The 18,347-nt window shown below is 42.7% G+C and overlaps 3 protein-coding genes and 1 non-coding gene across 6 annotated transcripts in view; 2 read left to right on the plus strand and 2 right to left on the minus strand.

Annotated features, from left to right (window-relative positions):
- Positions 1-17,261, minus strand: part of LOC115771423 (SET and MYND domain-containing protein DDB_G0284059) — a 29,722-nt gene extending 12,461 nt beyond the window's left edge. The window contains exon 1 of the mRNA XM_030717144.1: positions 17,198-17,261. The gene's annotated coding sequence lies outside the window, so the exon portion shown is untranslated. The remainder of the gene's footprint in view (positions 1-17,197) is intronic.
- Positions 2,216-17,204, plus strand: LOC115771443. 2 transcript variants are annotated; one of them, XM_030717157.1, is made up of 5 exons: positions 2,216-2,861; positions 10,130-10,232; positions 15,025-15,437; positions 15,505-16,545; positions 16,612-17,204. In XM_030717157.1, the coding sequence occupies exons 2-5, from the start codon at positions 10,155-10,157 to the stop codon at positions 17,006-17,008; spliced, it is 1,929 nt and encodes a 642-aa protein (XP_030573017.1). In that variant the 5' UTR covers positions 2,216-2,861; positions 10,130-10,154; the 3' UTR covers positions 17,009-17,204. The 2 variants fall into 2 exon arrangements, with proteins under 2 accessions (XP_030573017.1, XP_030573025.1); XM_030717165.1 differs by lacking the exon at positions 2,216-2,861 and adding an exon at positions 5,912-5,921.
- Positions 5,394-5,465, minus strand: Trnat-ugu. The gene has a single exon. It is a non-coding gene; the product is annotated as a tRNA-Thr (tRNA).
- Positions 12,307-14,244, plus strand: LOC115771458 (persulfide dioxygenase ETHE1, mitochondrial). 2 transcript variants are annotated; one of them, XM_030717187.1, is made up of 6 exons: positions 12,307-12,376; positions 12,654-13,062; positions 13,126-13,270; positions 13,341-13,704; positions 13,767-13,885; positions 13,941-14,244. In XM_030717187.1, the coding sequence occupies exons 2-6, from the start codon at positions 12,856-12,858 to the stop codon at positions 13,994-13,996; spliced, it is 891 nt and encodes a 296-aa protein (XP_030573047.1). In that variant the 5' UTR covers positions 12,307-12,376; positions 12,654-12,855; the 3' UTR covers positions 13,997-14,244. The 2 variants fall into 2 exon arrangements, with proteins under 2 accessions (XP_030573047.1, XP_030573037.1); XM_030717177.1 differs by having other exon boundaries at positions 12,312-13,062.
- Positions 17,262-18,347: the final 1,086 nt, after the last annotated feature.

Genomic DNA, 18,347 nt, shown 5'->3' on the forward strand with positions numbered 1-18,347 from the left:
TTTGGGTTTGCTTTCAGTGCGCGGCAAGTGAAAACCGCTGTCTCTCTCTCTCTCTCTCTTTCTCTCGTAGTAACGCTTGAGATTTTCCTGGCACTTGCGGCATTCTCATGTTTAGTTTACTCTCTGTTCGTTTTCTCGGGAAAATCATAAAAAAGTGGCTGTGGAATGACAGCGACAAGTGATTTCTGAAGTCTGCAGCGCTCAGCCCTCGGCAGGGCATCCTCGAGGAAGTGTCTGTTATTTTATTATCGGTTTTTGTGGCAGCTTAACAGGCACACACACACACACTGAATATATGTATATACATATATCTTTCACGTTTTTTGACTATTCCCTGCTGACGTCTCTTCGTCTTTGTCTGTTTCGTTGTCATTTCGAAAGTCAGAATCGAAAGACTCAAGCAACGAACTCGCATGGAAATTAAATAAACAGTTTGGATTTTGTAACAGAATAACGGATAAGCAAACGCTTCACTGTTTTCTACGCATTTTTAATGGACCCGCACCATTGTCCGAGTTTTGATTTATGGGCGGCAACATTAGCTAATCGAAATGTTGCATACTCCGAATCAAAAGAAAAAAACAAAACCCACCTTGACAAGGGAGGGCGGAGGCAGCACTTGAAGCGCGTGCGCGGCGCGCGAGAGAAGCTCTTCTCATTTTTTTGGTAAATGCACAAACGCATCCTTTTCATGATTTATGCCCTTTAGTTGCGTGTCTGTTTTGGGTGCGGCGTGCTATGCTAATTTTAATGATTTTTAATGGGCAAATGTAATCAACGCCGGCAACCCCCGCCCCTAGACGCCAGACAGCGACAACCCCTACACAACAAAGGGTTGGCGTGGATTTCATTTTTTTTTTTTATGTGTTTGGGTTGTTGTGATCATTTTAATTGACTTTGCGCACGAGCGCGCTCTGATCTCTATCGCGGACGCCCCATCCAAATGCTAGCCACTTCACAGAGACACCACTGACATTTGCCAGTCAGTCAATGGGTTTACCGAATCCGAGCACGGAAATGGACATTTAAGATGTGCATCATAAAAATCTCGAGCCGATTGCAGCTGTCAAAATAAGGAGACGCCTCCTGCCAAAGACTCTATTCTCGGTGGGAGGGGGAGTTCAATGCGCTGCATTATTAACTAAAAATTTCGACGAGTATTACGATTCGAGTCAAAGTCGTGTCGAGACATGCCTAGTCCCATTGCCCAGCAATCCGTGCAGCTCTCTTAACTCGCTCTTGACAAAACCCACCACCAAGTGCGCAGAGCGGAGAGCAAATCCAGAGCGAATGCATTGCAATCGCTTTTCAGCGAGGGCAGATTCAGATGTTTATGGAACCAGACTGACAAAAATAAATAATTTCTCATTCCACTATAAAAAAATTAAAATTTTAATCTTAATTTAAATAAAAAGAAGATTAAACATTTTTTACTGCAACCAGTAGTTATATAAGTTTAAGAATCTGACAGAAACTAACGACAAGAGATGTATGCTTATTTTTAGAATAACAGAACATGAAAAAAAAACTAACAAACAACAACTTAAGCACGATTCATCAAGCGGTCATAAAACAAACACGTTGAAGAAAGCATAACTTAGGTCATGCAAACCGTTTGCCATATTCGAAGTGTAATAAATCATTGAAAAACTCCATTCTAGTCAACGCTAATGTAACAAATGTTTACAAAACTTTGTGCAGCGTCTCAAGCATCTGTCGATAGTCATGTTAATTAATATAGAACTTAACATTTAAGTTAAAATCCGTGTCGATTTACTGCCTGGGGTCAAATTGCTTTAAAAATAATGTTGCCAAGTGAAAGTTTTTGAAGGTAATTTTTTTTTCATATATCTACACGCCGCCGACTTAATATCTTTGCAAGAAAATTGCTTAGAGAGATTTATATACACCAACGTTATTTCCATAGAGTTAGATAACATTGCAGTTGGATGTTGAAGGAGCTCTTGCCAAAGAATTTTGCTTATTTCATCTTAAAAAACTAAAATCTTGCTTATTAAAGAACTGAATTAACAATTGATCAATCCTATCATAAATTGATCTAAGCCCAAGTTCTCACAAATAAACTTTAAGGCTTGCCCTCGCACTGGCGCAGTCGCTGCCGCTGCTGCTGCTGACGCTGACGCCGCTGTCACTGTCGCTGCCGCTGCTGCTGCTGCTGCTGAGCACGTTCAGTGCTCAAGTAGCCGCCGTGCCAGTCACAACGTTGCGCTCGCTCTCTGCTCTCACCGTTCGCTTGCCACTTTTCGCCTCTCGCCAAGATCTTGCGTGTTGTTCTGCGCGCCTGCGCAACTGCGAAAGGAGCTGCGGGAACTGCAGTCGGCGCATTTGGTTTTTAGTGCCGTTTGTTTATTTTGTCGTTCGCGTCCGAGTGTAAATTTCCTGTACGGGTCGCGGGGGGAAACGGAAATGCAGCGAAAAGGAAATCAAACGTTTGACAAACGGAAATTGAATTGTGCGCGAGTGCGCGCGCATTGAGAAATTAATTGAATCAAAGCAAAAACGGCAATAATTTGCGGCCAACATTTCCACTGAAAACCAAAACAACAACTTTTCACGAATAATAACAATAATAGTAAATAATAGTGATTCGTTTTAGCGACGGTCTCGGGCCGCGGCATCGCATCTAATGCCAACAATAGCCGCTCGCATTGATTTATGGCCCAAGTGTAAATAATCGCAGCCAAGCCGCACGAAATGAATTGAAACGAAACTAAATGAATTCAATTGAAATGAAATTCGTAAATTGATGCGCATTTGGACATATTCGCAACTGGCATTAACAGCACAAAACAGCACAACAAAGGCAATTCTGAGCGGCATCGACTAAACATTACTTTGTGGTAAGTGCAACAATTAACTAAGATTTGCGACCTACAACTGGGCATTACTCGACTCATTCGCGAGTGTATTCATTGTGTGAGCAAAGGTTAAGTCATTCGATGATGGCTTTGTCGCTTCTGAGGGGAACTCCGCTGCATACGCTCTGTACGATTACATACAGTGCAGCCTGCCTAAAGGCGCGCCCCTGTGATGCAATGATGTGGCAAAATATGCGAGCCACTCCTCCTCATCTACACAATAGTTGCTCACAAAACGATTATGCAATGTTGCAATGTTCTTCGGCTAAGATCTTGACTTTAAATTGCCGTGCACGTTCGCATTTTGGGTAAAAACTATTACGAAACAGCTGTCAGCCAAGTTTTTGTTCTGCTTTTGAGCGTCGTCTTTTAAACAAAAGACTTGCCCAAGTTGGTCTGAAAGTAGTTGGCTTATCATAACAAAAGAATTGCCTTTCGCAATCAAGAAAGAAAACTGTTAAGAGCTTATACAAAAATAATTTACGAGGCTCACGACTATTAAAACGCGATTTGAATTTCTGATGCTGTTCTCCAAGCGCCTTTCTGTATAGTAATTAAAAGCCAGCTACATTGATTCCATAACAACTCGCATTCATTCGCCGCAAAATCAAATCAAAAGAGTTCAATTCAATCGGAATTCTAATGATATTTCTAGTCAATCTGCCCTTGGCCCCCGTGCGAGTAGCTGCAGTAGCTCGAATCCGACTCAGCTATATAATTACATATGATTTTCTGCGGTTGACTCACAGCCAGTCGTCAGGTAATTGCTGAACAATTGTTCAACAGTGGCAGGTATTCTCTCGCTAGTGTCATTAATTCTAAGAGTCTGGATCTGGCTCTCCGTCTTGCATTTGAATGACAATTGAGGAGACCAGGCCAGACCAGGTAACTGGCCCGAACGGTATTGAAATTCGAATGAAGGGCCAAGCAGCAACCCTTTGGGCCCGTCCCGGGCAGGATGTTAGACCCGGGGGCGATTAACATATTTTCAGATTCTTCTGTTGACTTTGTCGTATTTGTTTTTCGTTTGCTTCTTTGTTTCTTGCCTCTTTGTGCCCAATCAGCGGTTTTTTTTTCGAGTGGGGCATTGATTTACATAGTGTAAATCTCCATATGAATAGTTGTTGGCTCTGTCTAGACAGAGATGCAACTGTGAGTTGTTGTATCTGATCTTTCGAATGGAAAGCAGAGTTAACGAGCTCAACCTTCTCGTTGGGTCGGAAACTGTTTTAGTTTCACTTTCAACAACAATTAAATTCACACTCAGCACGATCTTATTTTAAGATTTCGCTTCGATTCTGCGGATGGATATTTCCGATCATTGGACAGGTCGCTGAAAGATCAACAACAATTCGCGCTTTCGTTTCGATTGATGACAGCCAATCGATTCATTCAAACACAAATGCATACTATCTAATAGCTAATAGCTAGTATGTACCAGCTACGTCTATCAACTTTCTAGAGTGTCTCGAGAATTTTACACAACTTTCACGCGACCCAAATGACATTCTAGCTGAACCCATTGCCACTAATTGTGCGCTGAAATTATGGCTAATTATCAACAGAGCCAAGTACGCGTACACGGCTAAACCAGCTGCCAAGTGTTCACAACAACTCGCAGATACACAACAGCAGCAGCTACAGATACAGATACAGATACACATATCTCTCTCTCCCTCTCTCTCTCTCTTTCTACACACAGACCTCTTGCGGCCACTCAAAGTCAAAGTTGAAGCTGAAGGTGAAGCTGAAGAAATGCTAATGCAGAAACACAAACCTTAAAAGAAACAAAACGTATTTGTGTCAAGTCTATTAACTAATTTCTGTAATACTCTTCTCAGCTACACAGTTCCTCATTTTCTTTTTGGCCATTTCTGAGCGTCTTGTCGCTGGTCCATTTGCTGGCCATGTGCTCCGCTCAGCCTCTATTAAGGTGATTATTTTATCAATGTCGCCTTTGTTGCCATTGTCATTGTTGTTGCTGTGAAACACTTGTTCACATACCAGAGCACAAATTGTCAACTGGGTTTAGAGCTGTGCTAATTTGTGTGTGTCCCACACACACTAACACACAATTCATTTGGCCACATAAATTGTGTGTATAAAAAGCGCACGAGCTGAAACCAAAACTATGCCAAAGGCATTCGGCAGATACCCGCGTTCATCGAGTACTCAAACTTCAGTGCGAGTACCCGTATTTATCAGAGGGCAGCTGTTCGGAAATTCCAAGCCCGGGTAGGCAAATGTTTATGTTATTAAAACACACACACCATTGCATATAATAGCATTGTTCCCAATCTATATAATTTTGACTCGTTAATAGTGTTCAAAATAAACACAAACACAAAATTTTTCCTCTCAAAGTAGGTGATTTCTATTGTGCTGCATAGAAATTTGCTTTTAGTACTATATTTGATTACAAATTAATTAAACTAGAAATATTAACGTATTTTTAAATTTAATTTTTGTTAAAAAATAAAAAAAATAGGGTTCATATCCACAAGTTTTTCGAGTTGCCTCCTGTGAGGATTGAACTCACGACCCCTGGTTTACAAGACCAGTGCTCTGCCACTGAGCTAAAGAGGCGCATGCCAACATGTTGTCTGATTAGCAACAACACTTACGCCAACAGAATGCTTCTTAACAGAATGCTGGAAATGTTAACAGCGTGTGTTAGCAGATATCGTGCGGCTAACAGCGAAATGTAAAAAGAAGCAGTGACTAACAGCGCTATCTAACAGAGGCTGTTTAATTTGCATTTACTGACGCGTCATAAACAAGCTTTGATTTAAATGTTTTTACCTCTTTATACCGACTGCCTGTATTAGAAAACAAAACAGGTGTCATCTCCATTTAAGTAATTGTCGAGAATTATTTGCATGGCTTGTACGGCAGCACACACACACAAATTGTGGGCGCACTGAGCTCATCTCGCAACAATTTGTAGGTGCGCTTACAATAAAAAAGTCAAATATATAAATGAGTTTATTTGTAAGTTTCTGTATAAGCAGTTTGTCTACAAGCAACATACGACGTCGACGGGTGGGTAACACCTCCTTCAATCACAAAACGCGTTTCAAATTGGACATTTTATACGTGGGGGACTGACGTCTCCACAAACATTTCAGCTCAGCAACAACAGCAACAACAACAATAACAATAATAACGCAACTGTATAAATGTTATATGCATTATGTGTGTGTTTTCAAATTGAATTGCCTTTTGAATTCGTGCATTTAATTTGCATAAAAAGCTGATTACAATTTTCGCTCAGTGCAAAGCTCAGCAGTGCGTGGGAAGCCTGGAAGATTGGAAGCTGGCGATCTAGCGATTGGAGCTTTTCACTTTGCTGCGCACAGGCCGTGCCGTGCCATACAAGTAATTTATTTATGTAATTGTCAACTGATAGCGATCAGCCATCGCTTCAAGCCATATTTATGGGCAAAGAGAGCAGATCCGCTGAGGCGTTTAATTGCTTCGTTTTTCTAGCAAACGCCAGCCCATATAGACATCATCCACAGCATGGACAAACGCAACAAGCACTGAACAGGCCGCTCTTCCAATTAGAATTTATGTCCATTATCAGCATGGTTGCCACTTCGAAAAAGAATAGCTTTTACCAGAAATCACAGTGTACCAAATCGCGCGAAAAAGCAGCATTTTTAAGGGAATTAAGTTTTTCAATATATATTAAGAAATATATAAAAACTGCACTAATTGTTTAGAAATAAAAAATCAAAGGTACATAAAATAGGTACCACTGTTAATTAAAGTACGAGTTTTGGTACACTTGTACCAATGGGTACATTTGGAAATTGTGATTGTGAATAGAGTTGTCATCTCTTCCGTCTGTTCTTCTGGGCATTTGGCTAACCCACGAGAACTTGTCACTCAATTGTGACACCAATTTTGAGACTTGTGACCATTTTCTGAGGTCATTTTCGACCAAAGTCAAAGCCAGCGACAAGCTTGAGTTAAAGAGCCGTCGATAGACCGGAATCTACGGTCAACTTAGCAACAAGTTTCTTTCACCTTGCAGATGTCCCAGTTGCTTGACCAGCGCGTCGCCATCGTCCGCGGCCGAATGCAATTTGTGTGTATTTCAACATAAATTTAACAGTACATTTGCAACTAGTTCTTGTTCTTGGATATTACAGGCTATTCAACTGCTGAACTGTTCCACTAACACCTGTCCCGCCCCTTGCCCCAAGTGCCAAAACACGGGTATATGTATATTTTTTTTTGTCAAGTTTCTGTTTCACTGTTGACTAACACCGGAAACTGGCTGCCGCTTCACGGCAAGTTAAATGAAATTATTAAAGCGAGGGCCGTTCAATAAGTTAAAATTGTGATCTGTTAGGTATAATTTCGTTCTATCAAGTTAGACAAGCCAATCGCGTATAGACCAATCAAATGAAAGTCTCTAAAATTAAAGGGCCAAAAATTACTATAAAAAATATTCAAATTATATATAAAGAACTATTAAAAATAGCTGAGGGCTTCTTAAGATTAAATTTTAGTCACATGACTATTAAGTTTTTGTATGACAAATTTAAAATTAAATCACATTGTGTTTCTGGGTTAAGATTTCAACTAAACTTTGTAAGCATTTTGCTTATGCCTAACTTCTTGATCCACCCTCGTAGACATTTGTATAGCTATCGCAATTTGTTGTTGGTTAGTTTGGTGGACGACGGCGACCGTCGTTTGGTAATTATCAGGCAGAGGCATAAATAAGTACGGCTCTAGCTATTTCTCGTGGTTCTTCTGGTCTTGGGCTTGGTCGTGGTCTTCGTCCCGGTCTTGGCTTGGTTGCGCTTCAGCGGTCTCAACGCCCCGTCAGCGCCCACACGCCCCCAGTTTTTGCCTGGGAAACAGTCAACAGCCGTCGCAGTTGCCTTGTCTTGGCTTATGGCCATGTCTTGTTGCACTTGTTCTTATTGAATTGCGGACAGAGCCCTGCAGGCTGGACACGCAAATTGAGGCATTATGCGAGCATATTATGGCCATACTTCTTTCTATATGCACATGGTTGAACGATCTTCACGGTTGAGTGCAAAAGATCTTGTTGCCCTGCTTGTCTGTCTCTCACGCTGCAACTGACACTGCAACAATTTGGAAGCCCTTGGAGGCTTGCAGAGCCACAATTTGCACAAATTGTTTCATTTCGGTTGTGGGATAATCTATTCTTGATGAATGATCTGTACTCGGCCTGCTCGCTCGGGGACGCTCTAATTTGGGGGTCTCTCTGAGCTGATCGCCGAGTCATAATTAAGCATTAATGCTAAATTAGATTAATGATGGGCCCACATTAGAGTCTCGAACAAAACAATGGACTCCATTGCGACTAGAACATGGAATGTATCGTGTAGTTCCTGAATCTGTCCGTCTACCTGTCTGGCCAACACGCAAACCGAAGCCAACACACAGATAAGAACCAAAGCCGACATGCTGATGAAGTTCTAAGCTGAATTTGCGGCAACGATGCCAGCATGGTAATTAGTCTGGGAGACTAATGACTGCCTTGTTTCATCATGAAGCCAAGGAAGTTCACTCAAAATAGCACAATGTCAAAGTGATGTTATACACAGAGAACAAGCAAACACAGGTGCGAGTACTCAAGCCGCAGGTGTTCGTACACCTTCAACATTGCCACAAAGCGTCGCAGAAGCCAAGCAAACCGAAGGTCTCCGCAAAAATCTGTGCGAAATCAACATATTGTCAAGCACGATTATGAATTGGTATTAATATTAGTAGCTCGGCTTAGTATTTAGATGCTGAAGCATGCACAAGGGCTCGATGCAGAAACCTGGCTTTGCATATATACGAATTCAGACTTTGGCTAAATTTATTTATTTTTTTATATTTTTGATTCAAGGTTCAGAGTTCAGGGTAACTAAGAACTGTCAATTTTGGTTGAAAACTAGTTCCAATTAAACAAATTAATAAATGTTAAGCTCAACTGGAAAGTTAAAAATTAATGAAAATATTTATTAATTTATCACGAATAGTGCAATGTTATTGACCCCTCAAAATTCAAGCTTCCTTTCATGAGTACAAAAACATAATTTCTGTGTTCAAATATGATCTAAGCTGAAGGAAATCTTACTCTGCGACTATCTGAATTTAATGCCCCAAAGAATCGACCCTTTATTATCACTAAAATTAACATTTAATTATTACTATAATGATATTAAATATAATATATATTGTATTATTAAGAAGCTGACAGTTCACTGCACTTTCAAGAACATCATTCGCCATAGACAAGGACAGAAAAGTTAGGCAGCATTTGTGAGATACATTTCTGAGATACATTTGTGTGTCACAGCATCTATGACAAACCATGAATGCGACTCTTTGTTTCTTGTGCGCTTTGAGAGGCAGGGGAAAAAATGAAATGAAAAACAAAAAAACAACAAGTGAAAAGCACAAAGGCAACAGTTGCCGCCGCATTAGGTAATGCGATCTATGCAGACAGCCAGCGGCAACATCATCTTGCTATGTTCATAGCTGTATCTGCATCTTTTTGTGTGTGGGTATCTTGTGCGTGCGTGTGTATGTGTGTGTGTGTGTATGTGTCGCTAGGCAAATCTGCATATCGAATGCATATCTTTGTCTTGCGGCTGCCAGACAAAGACTCGAGTGTGCTGCTGTGTACACTGTGCGCATCCATGAGTACGATATGTATCTGCAGCGCAGAAAGTGCGTGTTGCCGTCGGTTGCAGTTGCATTTGTTGTTGTTGTTGTTGCCGTCGTAACGGCACATCGCCATTGGCTTTCAGCTTTCAGCACATTTGCATGTCATTAAAGAGATTCTTTCTAGTTGCTCGTAAAAGAAGCGTCATGATATAAGCACTTTAATACCTATTCACGTTCATTGAGAACGGACAAAAGCTGCAAGCATAGACGACAGCTAATTAAACTAACTCTCAACGAGACGCGCTACAAAACTGTAACATGCCAAAGAATCTGAGATCGACGAACCGAAAATAGCTGACTGGGATACGAGGACCCAAGACCCCAGACCCAAGACCTAAGACCCAAGACCGAAGACAACCTCAACTGCCTGTGGCTGGCAATTGTTTTTGCGCAACGATGCGGAACGCAAATTAAACTGACTTTGAAGTGGCAACACTTGGGCTTTGGGGCTGTCAACTTGCGGCAATCTTCAAGTCAGGCGGCTGAGAAGTTCAGAGGGCACGAAGATAGTCAAAGCAACGATCCTAAAATGTATTTCTCTCTTGCAGACAACACCCAAAGATCCGTCGGAACATGGACACCGGAAGTGTGGTTAGCGAGCCCATTTCCGCGCATCATCGCGCCTTTGCCAAGCAGAAATCGGCGTCAATGGTAAGTTCACGCCCAGTTCAAGTTGTGTAAACATATGCCCATATAATTATGGTTGGTGCACGTAGCGCCCTATTGTCTAGTTCGATTATGTAAGTGTGCAGCTAATTAGCTTCAGGCACGCGCAATATACAAATATCAGCATCAGTTGCTTTACATAATTTCACGCTAGAAAGTTGTCGAAAATGAAATTCACAAATCAAAATACAGGTGTACGAAGCCAACATGCAACGCGATCAAAAATTATGTCTGGCCAAAAATGAAAACTGCAAAATCCAAAGCCAGCTTCAACAATTTACAGCTATTAATTGTTAATGCATCGTAATGCATTTTTAAGCAACACTTTCTCGGCGACGACCGATTCCGACAAATGTTGCTGCATGCCTCACAGCTATTCATTTAGTGCTGAAGAAGATGAAACGTAAAAAAAAAACAAAACAAATTTCCCAACAAATTTTCATAAAATATAAATGCGAATTTTTTCATTCAGCAAGTCATTATTCAAATATTCGTCTAAGTCTTCAATATAAGAAACGGCAAAAAAATTAAACTCTGTTAACTTGGTAAATAACGTCTAAGAAAAATGTTAAATGCTTACAGAAACTGCCAATTGATTTAGCTACATATAAGTTTTGTCCTCTCTAAGTATCAACATAATATTTAACATGGCAGCTGTTATGTTGTCACGAAAAGCGGCTTTACCCAGCATTCTCTGTTGCTGAGGTATTGCATTAACAGAACACTTAGCCAAGCAGTAGAAAGCAGTGCAGAGCAGTGCCAAGCAGTAATAAGAGTAAAAACTACACCACAAAACTGATTTTGGTATAAATCATTTCATGTTGTTTCCGATAAATAATAAAAATATTTTAAAAATAAATAATCAAATAATACCTTAATCTTAAGTATAGCCTCAGCGGAATGTTGCAATCTGTTTTGTAGACAATTATGTTACACCTACGTTATCAAATGAAAACAGATTTTGATGACTAAAGTGATAAAAACAAATGCACCTGTAGGCGTCTATAAAGCCATAAAAGCTGACTTATATTACAAATAGATAACGCAGTTATTTCCGCTAACTGTTAACGTAAAAAACAACATATTGTTGACTTTCCACATGCGCCCGAGACATATGAGACTGAAATGCGTTTCTCTGCAATTTGGTAAAAAATAAATATATATAAATAAATGGTTGGGCAGTCATCCACAAAACTAAAAATAACAACTGTAAAACACTTCTATTGAAACACTTTCACTCAAAGCGAAATGATGGAAAGTATGAGTTATTTACGAGTATTTTTGGATGCTTAGCACTGATGAGGCCCGTTAACTGGGCGGCCCATTCGTCATAAGAAACTATTGGTAATATGTACCATACAATTACGTGCATGTGTCAATGAACTTTCAAACTTCAGAGTTTCAATCTGAATGCAAACTCAAATGATGATCGAATAGAAGCTGCCAATTAGCGTTATCTATGTATATGACATGACGTTTCCCAAATGAACACCCCGAGCAGAAATTCACACCCTTTGTAACGCGGATATCCTTCTGTCAAATACGGTCAATTAATTTCTTCCACATAATTACACAAATTTCTTCTCAGCTGCGGTTCAAAGTTGCAACTGTTGAGTAATGAGGAAAAGTGTATTTATGAGCTAGCGAAGTCAGAAAAAAAAGGATCATCGAAACAGAAAGTTCTCACGCTCAGACTGGACAATGTCCGGTCCGGTCATATATTTAGTGAAAAAGTGCTCGAACAACTTCCGTGCAGCCCGAAAACTTTACAAGATAAGGGTTAAGCCATTTGCTTCGTTTGCATTCAATTGGAGGGTGCCTCATATTCGGTGCATTCGGTGGTTGTTCTTTGAGTGCATTCGAGAGCCGATGTAACGGCCGTTGGGCGCTTCATATTGCAGCGTTAGCTTCGTCGTTCAGTTTTGCTGTCGCTTGGCACGTACTCGCACCCGAAAGCTTTCATTACGTCATTGGCAACAGGTTAGCGAGCTTTGACGCATAAAAGCTCGACGCCACTTGTCAAAGCTTTCAGTTGACGAAAGAGCGTACGCGTGCCAACAGCTGTTGGTTTCGACAGCTTTCCTATTTGTCGTGCAATTTGTTTGTAACTCGTCCAATTAGACAGAAATGTTTGTAAACGAATACTTGTGTGTTGTGCGCTGAAAGTGTTTAACATTGTAGAATCTGCTGTAATCGTAACAGCTATGCTGTGAATGCAACAGATAACATAGAATGTTAAAGGCAAAACACATTCATATGTATGCTAATATGTACATACACACATTGCTTAATTAGCGATTCGTTAAATGGAATCAGCCATAAATCCACATAGCAACGTTTACAAACATTTCGCTAATATATTTATACTGTTCAATACACACATGTGCTTATCTACACACATAACAGAAGTAAACACACGAAGATTTTCGCAATAACAGCGCGACCGGCACAACAACAACAGCAAAAGCTCTAAGCGTCAGTTTAGACCCTCGCACGCGCGCACACACACACATATACACAACGGTAGTTAATTTTAATCGGCTGTAGACCCCACCCCACCCCAGCCCCTCGCGCTCTATCGCACACTCGTCAACCAAGCTCCAATAAAATGAGAATCGCAGGCGTCAGTCTGTTTTCAGCTTTCGCTCGGCTACCTTCTCTGATTCGCGTAAGTGCAGCTCCTGTACCGACCCCTGTTTACGGGCACGTCAAAAGCTTCTGCGCACCTGTTTCACCACGATTGCTGCACAGCCAATCAGCCGCAATGAGTCTGCCGGAGCGTAAGCCCTTCACGCCGGATTTCTTCTTTCGGCAGGTGCGTGATGGCGTTATGTGAAATAATTGCGTTGCAGTGGCTGACACAAAGTTTTTCCAACAGTTGTTCGATGCGGAGAGCAGCACCTACAGCTATCTGCTGGCGGATGTGGGCACCAGGGAGGCCGTCATCATAGATCCCGTGCTGGAGCAGGCCAAGCGCGACGCGCAGCTCGTAAAAGACCTTGGCTTCAAGCTGAAATACGCCAGTAAGTGAGCGGGGGGAGGGGACGCATGTACCGAGAGCGGCTGACCACAAAACCCGTTCGATCTCTTCAGTTAACACGCACATGCACGCGGACCACATAACGGGCAGCGGCTGGCTGCGGCAGCTGACGGGCTGCCAGTCGGTGATCGCAGCGGCGAGCGGCGCCAAGGCGGATCGCCACATCGAGGAGGGCGATCGCATCGAGTTCGGACGCCACGCGATAGATACGCTGGCCACACCTGGGCACACCAACGGCTGCATGAGCTACGTGATCAACGAGCAGGGCTGCGTCTTTACGGGCGACACGCTGCTGATTCGCGGCTGCGGACGCACCGATTTCCAGGAGGGCAGCTCGAAGAGCCTCTATGAGAATGTGCACGCCAAGATCTTTAGCTTGCCGGACAACTATCGCATCTATCCGGCGCACGATTACAAGTAAGTTAGACATTGCCGTGTGCATTTGCCAGCCGGTTAATGCTCTGCTTCTGCCTCTGCAGAGGTCAGCTCGAGAGCAGCGTGTGGGAGGAGAAGCGCTACAACCCGCGACTGACCAAGAGTATCGATGAGTTCATCAAGATCATGGAAAATCTAAATTTGCCCTATCCCAAGAAAATCGGTATGCATAAAGAATTGATTGGCTTCCACTGAAAACTCATTCGGGTTCCTTGCAGATGCTTCGCTGCCAGCGAATCGGGAGTGCGGCGTATACGACATACCCAAGGAGTAGGAACTGCAAGGGACTTTAGATATACATATGGTTATATAGACCGACCCTTCAAGGGGAAATGGCTCAAAACACACCTCGGATTACGTCTTATACTTTGACTGCAATATCCCCACATACTTATATATACATAAACATTTTAAATATATTTTTCGTATTCGCATAATAAATACCTGTATTACAATGTACATGAAACTTAAACGAGTACCTCTGAAAAACATATTTGTATGCATAAATATATATTATATACAGTATATATAAAGTACATATAAATAAATATTTGAAAATGGACTAGGTAATACCGGCATTATTTATTTATAGGCATCCCAGTGTTATATGAACTTTAAGTTAGAGCTCATTCAAAACAAATACACTTTATGATTCACCTGAATTATTTACTTTACACTTAGAGATGACAATTATTGTGCAATTATTTAAGTTCTACTTTAAATTGCGTGCTGTCTATATGAAATGAATTTTACTTTCCATTTAAATGTCGTCAGTCTTTTATAATTAATGTGCATTCACCTGTTTTTGATTAGCCTGAAACTGTTAGGAATAGATTATTGATTTTGAGTACTACGTTTTAGGTCGCACTCCCCCATCTAACATTAAATCGTTATCACGAGAGGCCCTTATCAAATATTTATAATAACAACTACAAATGCCCGACTCGTGAAAACTTAAAAGTTAGAGTGACATTTTTTTGGGTGTGTCTCTTTGAGTGTCACATTTAGCATGCATATTTAATTTAATCGATATTAATTATAATAACTACATACATTTTTATGTTCCTCAAATGAACACAAATGTTTTAAATAAAAAGGAACATAAACAGACTTTTTGCAGCTCTCCCTAGGGCTCAGGTTTACGACCCTCGCGTCCTCCCTTATGCCTCGGCAAATTCTAGTTAAATGTGCATATAGTTTATTTATCCTTTGTTAATCATTTTAAACTTTAGTTAACATTGTTAATATAAACATCGTTTTAACGGATTTTTTAATTAACAAATATAACTGATCTACTTGCAGACTATACTCAATCCCAAGAGCTGCGCCAGCTCGGCCAAGTACAGTCTGCACTCGACGGCGGCGGCGGACAGCAACCACGAGTCGCAGCTGCAGCTGAGCAGCGCCGCCTCGCATTGCTCGACAACGGGACGGCGGCGCAAGGGCGGCTCTCTGGGCGGAACGCTCTCCTCGCGCTCCACACGCAGCGAGTCGAAGGAGTTGCGGTCCGCCTTGCAGGATCGCGAGGCCGTCATACAGAACCTGCGCATCCAGCTGTGTCTGGGCAAGCTGCCACGGCCCAGTGGACCGCCATTGGACGAGTCGGAGAAGCCGGCGGCAGAGCATAAGCTGAACCGCCTCAAGGCCGAGGCGGAGAACAAGCGCATCAAGATCAAGAACCTGAAGAGCGCCCTGGAGAAGCTGGACATCACAGAGTAAGTGCCTCCACAGTGTTATTCCACCATCTACATCCTGCTCATTACGGTCTTCCTCTTTCCGTAGCAACATCGACATACGCATTCGCCAGGCGGAACTGGAGTATGCGCTGGGTCGCGAAGAGCTGCAGATGCTCTCGATTGTGGAGGAGGCGCGTGCCTTGCAAGCACGCCTGGAGAAATCAAAGCCCGAGGCGCAAACGCTCTACAACATTATCAGCTCGGGCGTCACACTGAGCCTGCATGCCGTGCACGCCACCTCCGGACGTTGGGCGGCTCAGCAGAGGCCCGACCAGCCGGGCTTCTTTGTGGAGTGGGCCCTGGAGGGAGACGGGCTGTACAAGGGGGATCGCATACTGGAGATCAATGGGCGGCTGGTGACCAGCAAGACCAAAGAGGAGCTGCAGAAGCATGTGGGCAACTCCGGCAAGTGCCAGATGGTCGTGCTGCGCAAGAAGTCCGTGCCGATACCCCAAAAACAGCTCGACCAGGAGAAGGAGAACAACATGCGTCTGCAGCATCGCATCTCCTACCTGGAGGAGCAGGTGCGCGAACTGCAGACAGTTAAGGAGCAGCAGAAGCTCCAATCACAGCAGCAGCAGCAGCAACAGAAGCAACAATTGCCAGCAGCGACAACACAGTCCAACAATGCACATGTGACCAGCATAAGCATATCCTCGCCACCGTCGCCCTCCACTCCGCCGGACAAGCCGCTGATCTTCCAGCGCGGCAACTACATCACCACGCTTGTTGGGGGCAAGCCCATTGAGCTGGTGGGCGACGAGCTGCCGCCGGCGCATGTCACCAAGACGCTGATCAAGGAGAACACGCACATTGATCTGCGCGAACGCCTGCCCCATCCCCATCTCTATTCCATGCCGTCCAAGTCGCTGTCTGCCTCCAAGATATCCATCAACAGCGACTCTGCCTACATGCAGCAGCAGAAACGGGAAAAGGAGCGCCAGCGCGAGCGACACGAGCGCCACCGGGAAAGAGACAGGGACAGAGAACGCCCACGGGATGCACTGCAGCAGCAGCAGCAGCTGCACAGGGAGCATCTGATGAGCGCGCATGCACGCAGCGTGGAGCACCTCAATCAGTGCAACGGGTAAGACCATCTGGTTAACTATGTTCCTTCACTAACTAACGCAAACATCATTCTTCCCGGTGATAGCCTGGAACGCCGACGCGACACGCCGCGGCAGAGCGAGGCCCAGACCATGCGCTCGCGTCTGCCCAGCGACATGCGCAGCGTGAAGTCCCTCGACTTTGACAGCGAGAACGAATCGAAGCCGACGACGGGATCCCGCACCGTGCGACCCACGCCCCCAAAGAAGCCGTTGCGCCTGTCACTGCAACGCGCCCAGAGCCTGCAAACGGTGGAGCTGAATCCCTGTTCCGAGCACGACCGCAAGCGGCCCATGAAACGGGTCCACCACAACAGCAGCGCCAGCGGCGGCTCCTCGCCCAGCGACGAGGGACAGGGCCACGGATCGGCACCGGGTGCGGAGCTCATCGAGAACTGCAGTCCCATGCACACAGCCTCGCTGGGCCGGCACAAACTCATCTGAGGCTCGGAGCTTAATTGGAATCCCATCTGGATTTAGGTTACAAACTGGAGAAACAGCTGCTTCGCAGCGGAATTCCCAGCAGGCGGACATGTGCAAAACTAAACCCTAATTAAAATTACGAAATTTGTCGAATACGTAGAATTCCACATATACCTGTAGCTATTAAAATAAATATAACTATGTACCTACCAGATATCATTATTAGGGCTTGGCTTCCATTTCGCGTTTGCTTTATTATCGTCAACTTGGATGAATCGGAAGATTGTTTGCGAACTCGATTAGCACAATTTTCAACCCGATAGATATTATTATTTATTTACGGATTATTTACTATTCAAAATAAAAATTGCTAAAAGATAAACTATTTTGATAACATATTATTATCAAATATTCACAATTTCAAAGGTGACTTTGCAAAAGATTATGTGACGTGTTCGTAAATCTGTCTTACATAGAAAATTAGGTCATTTTACATGTATGTGTACAAAATTTAAGACTTTTTAAAAATGAACCCGAAAGTACGGATATTTTCATCGCGCCGATGATTAAATACCCTTGCAGACATTAACCTTACAGATATGTTAGAAAAAAGTTTGGAAAACTGAATATTTAGCCATACAAAAACTGATATTTCTATATAATATAGCAGTGTGATCTTGAAAAGATTTGATTTGAAGATATAAGCAGCATAGTTAAGCCAACTATTAATAAGATATCTTAAAAAAAAAGTGTTGTATAGAAGAATCTAACTTTTGGATCGATCGTTCCTATGCAATATCATAAGTGGCACGATCCGGCCGTTTCCGACTTTTGCAGGCGGACATCTGCAAATATTCAACTTTGAATCTGAAAAACTAGATGATGCGGATCAGAAATGTCGACAGCATTATAGTAACCTCTACAAGGGGATATAATAAGGTTTTGTTAAAATGGAAATATATAAATAGAAGTACATTTCTTTAAGTATATAAATGAATATGACAGGAAGTCAGAAGTCGAGTGTGCTCGACTACAAAGTATTCCCCACTAAATACAATGTTTTGGTATCAAATCATAAAATATCCCAATATTAATTCCTTATACATGCATTGGAGATATAGTGTTGAACAACTTCTATGTTTGTTGCCCGATCTTCATGAAATTTAAAGGACATTCAAATATGTGTGCGTGTTTATACCAAATGACAAGTGTCTAAAAATACAAACCAAAAACTTTGGTGGAATAGGGGAAGGGGGAAAATCGGCTTATATTATATGAGAACAGCACAAAATTGGTGTCTCTACCTCTAAAAGTTCTAGATTATGCTTAAATAACCAAGTCTGAAAGTCGATTATCGATA

This window comes from Drosophila novamexicana, unplaced genomic scaffold (assembly GCF_003285875.2).
Source record: "Drosophila novamexicana strain 15010-1031.04,08,12 unplaced genomic scaffold, DnovRS2.1 tig00000008-arrow-pilon, whole genome shotgun sequence".
Classification (NCBI taxonomy): domain Eukaryota; kingdom Metazoa; phylum Arthropoda; class Insecta; order Diptera; family Drosophilidae; genus Drosophila; species Drosophila novamexicana.

What these genes read in the sequence shown, in the direction of transcription:
- LOC115771443 (XM_030717157.1), top strand. Translation starts at nt 10,155, where the DNA reads ATGGACACCGGAAGTGTGGTTAGCGAGCCCATTTCCGCGCATCATCGC. An exon ending in GAGAAGCTGGACATCACAGA is followed by an intron (nt 15,438 to 15,504) that starts GTAAGTGCCTCC and finishes CTCTTTCCGTAG; the next exon opens with CAACATCGACATACGCATTC. An exon ending in CACCTCAATCAGTGCAACGG is followed by an intron (nt 16,546 to 16,611) that starts GTAAGACCATCT and finishes TCCCGGTGATAG; the next exon opens with CCTGGAACGCCGACGCGACA.
- LOC115771458 (XM_030717187.1), top strand. Translation starts at nt 12,856, where the DNA reads ATGAGAATCGCAGGCGTCAGTCTGTTTTCAGCTTTCGCTCGGCTACCT. An exon ending in CGGATTTCTTCTTTCGGCAG is followed by an intron (nt 13,063 to 13,125) that starts GTGCGTGATGGC and finishes TTTTTCCAACAG; the next exon opens with TTGTTCGATGCGGAGAGCAG. An exon ending in CTTCAAGCTGAAATACGCCA is followed by an intron (nt 13,271 to 13,340) that starts GTAAGTGAGCGG and finishes CGATCTCTTCAG; the next exon opens with TTAACACGCACATGCACGCG.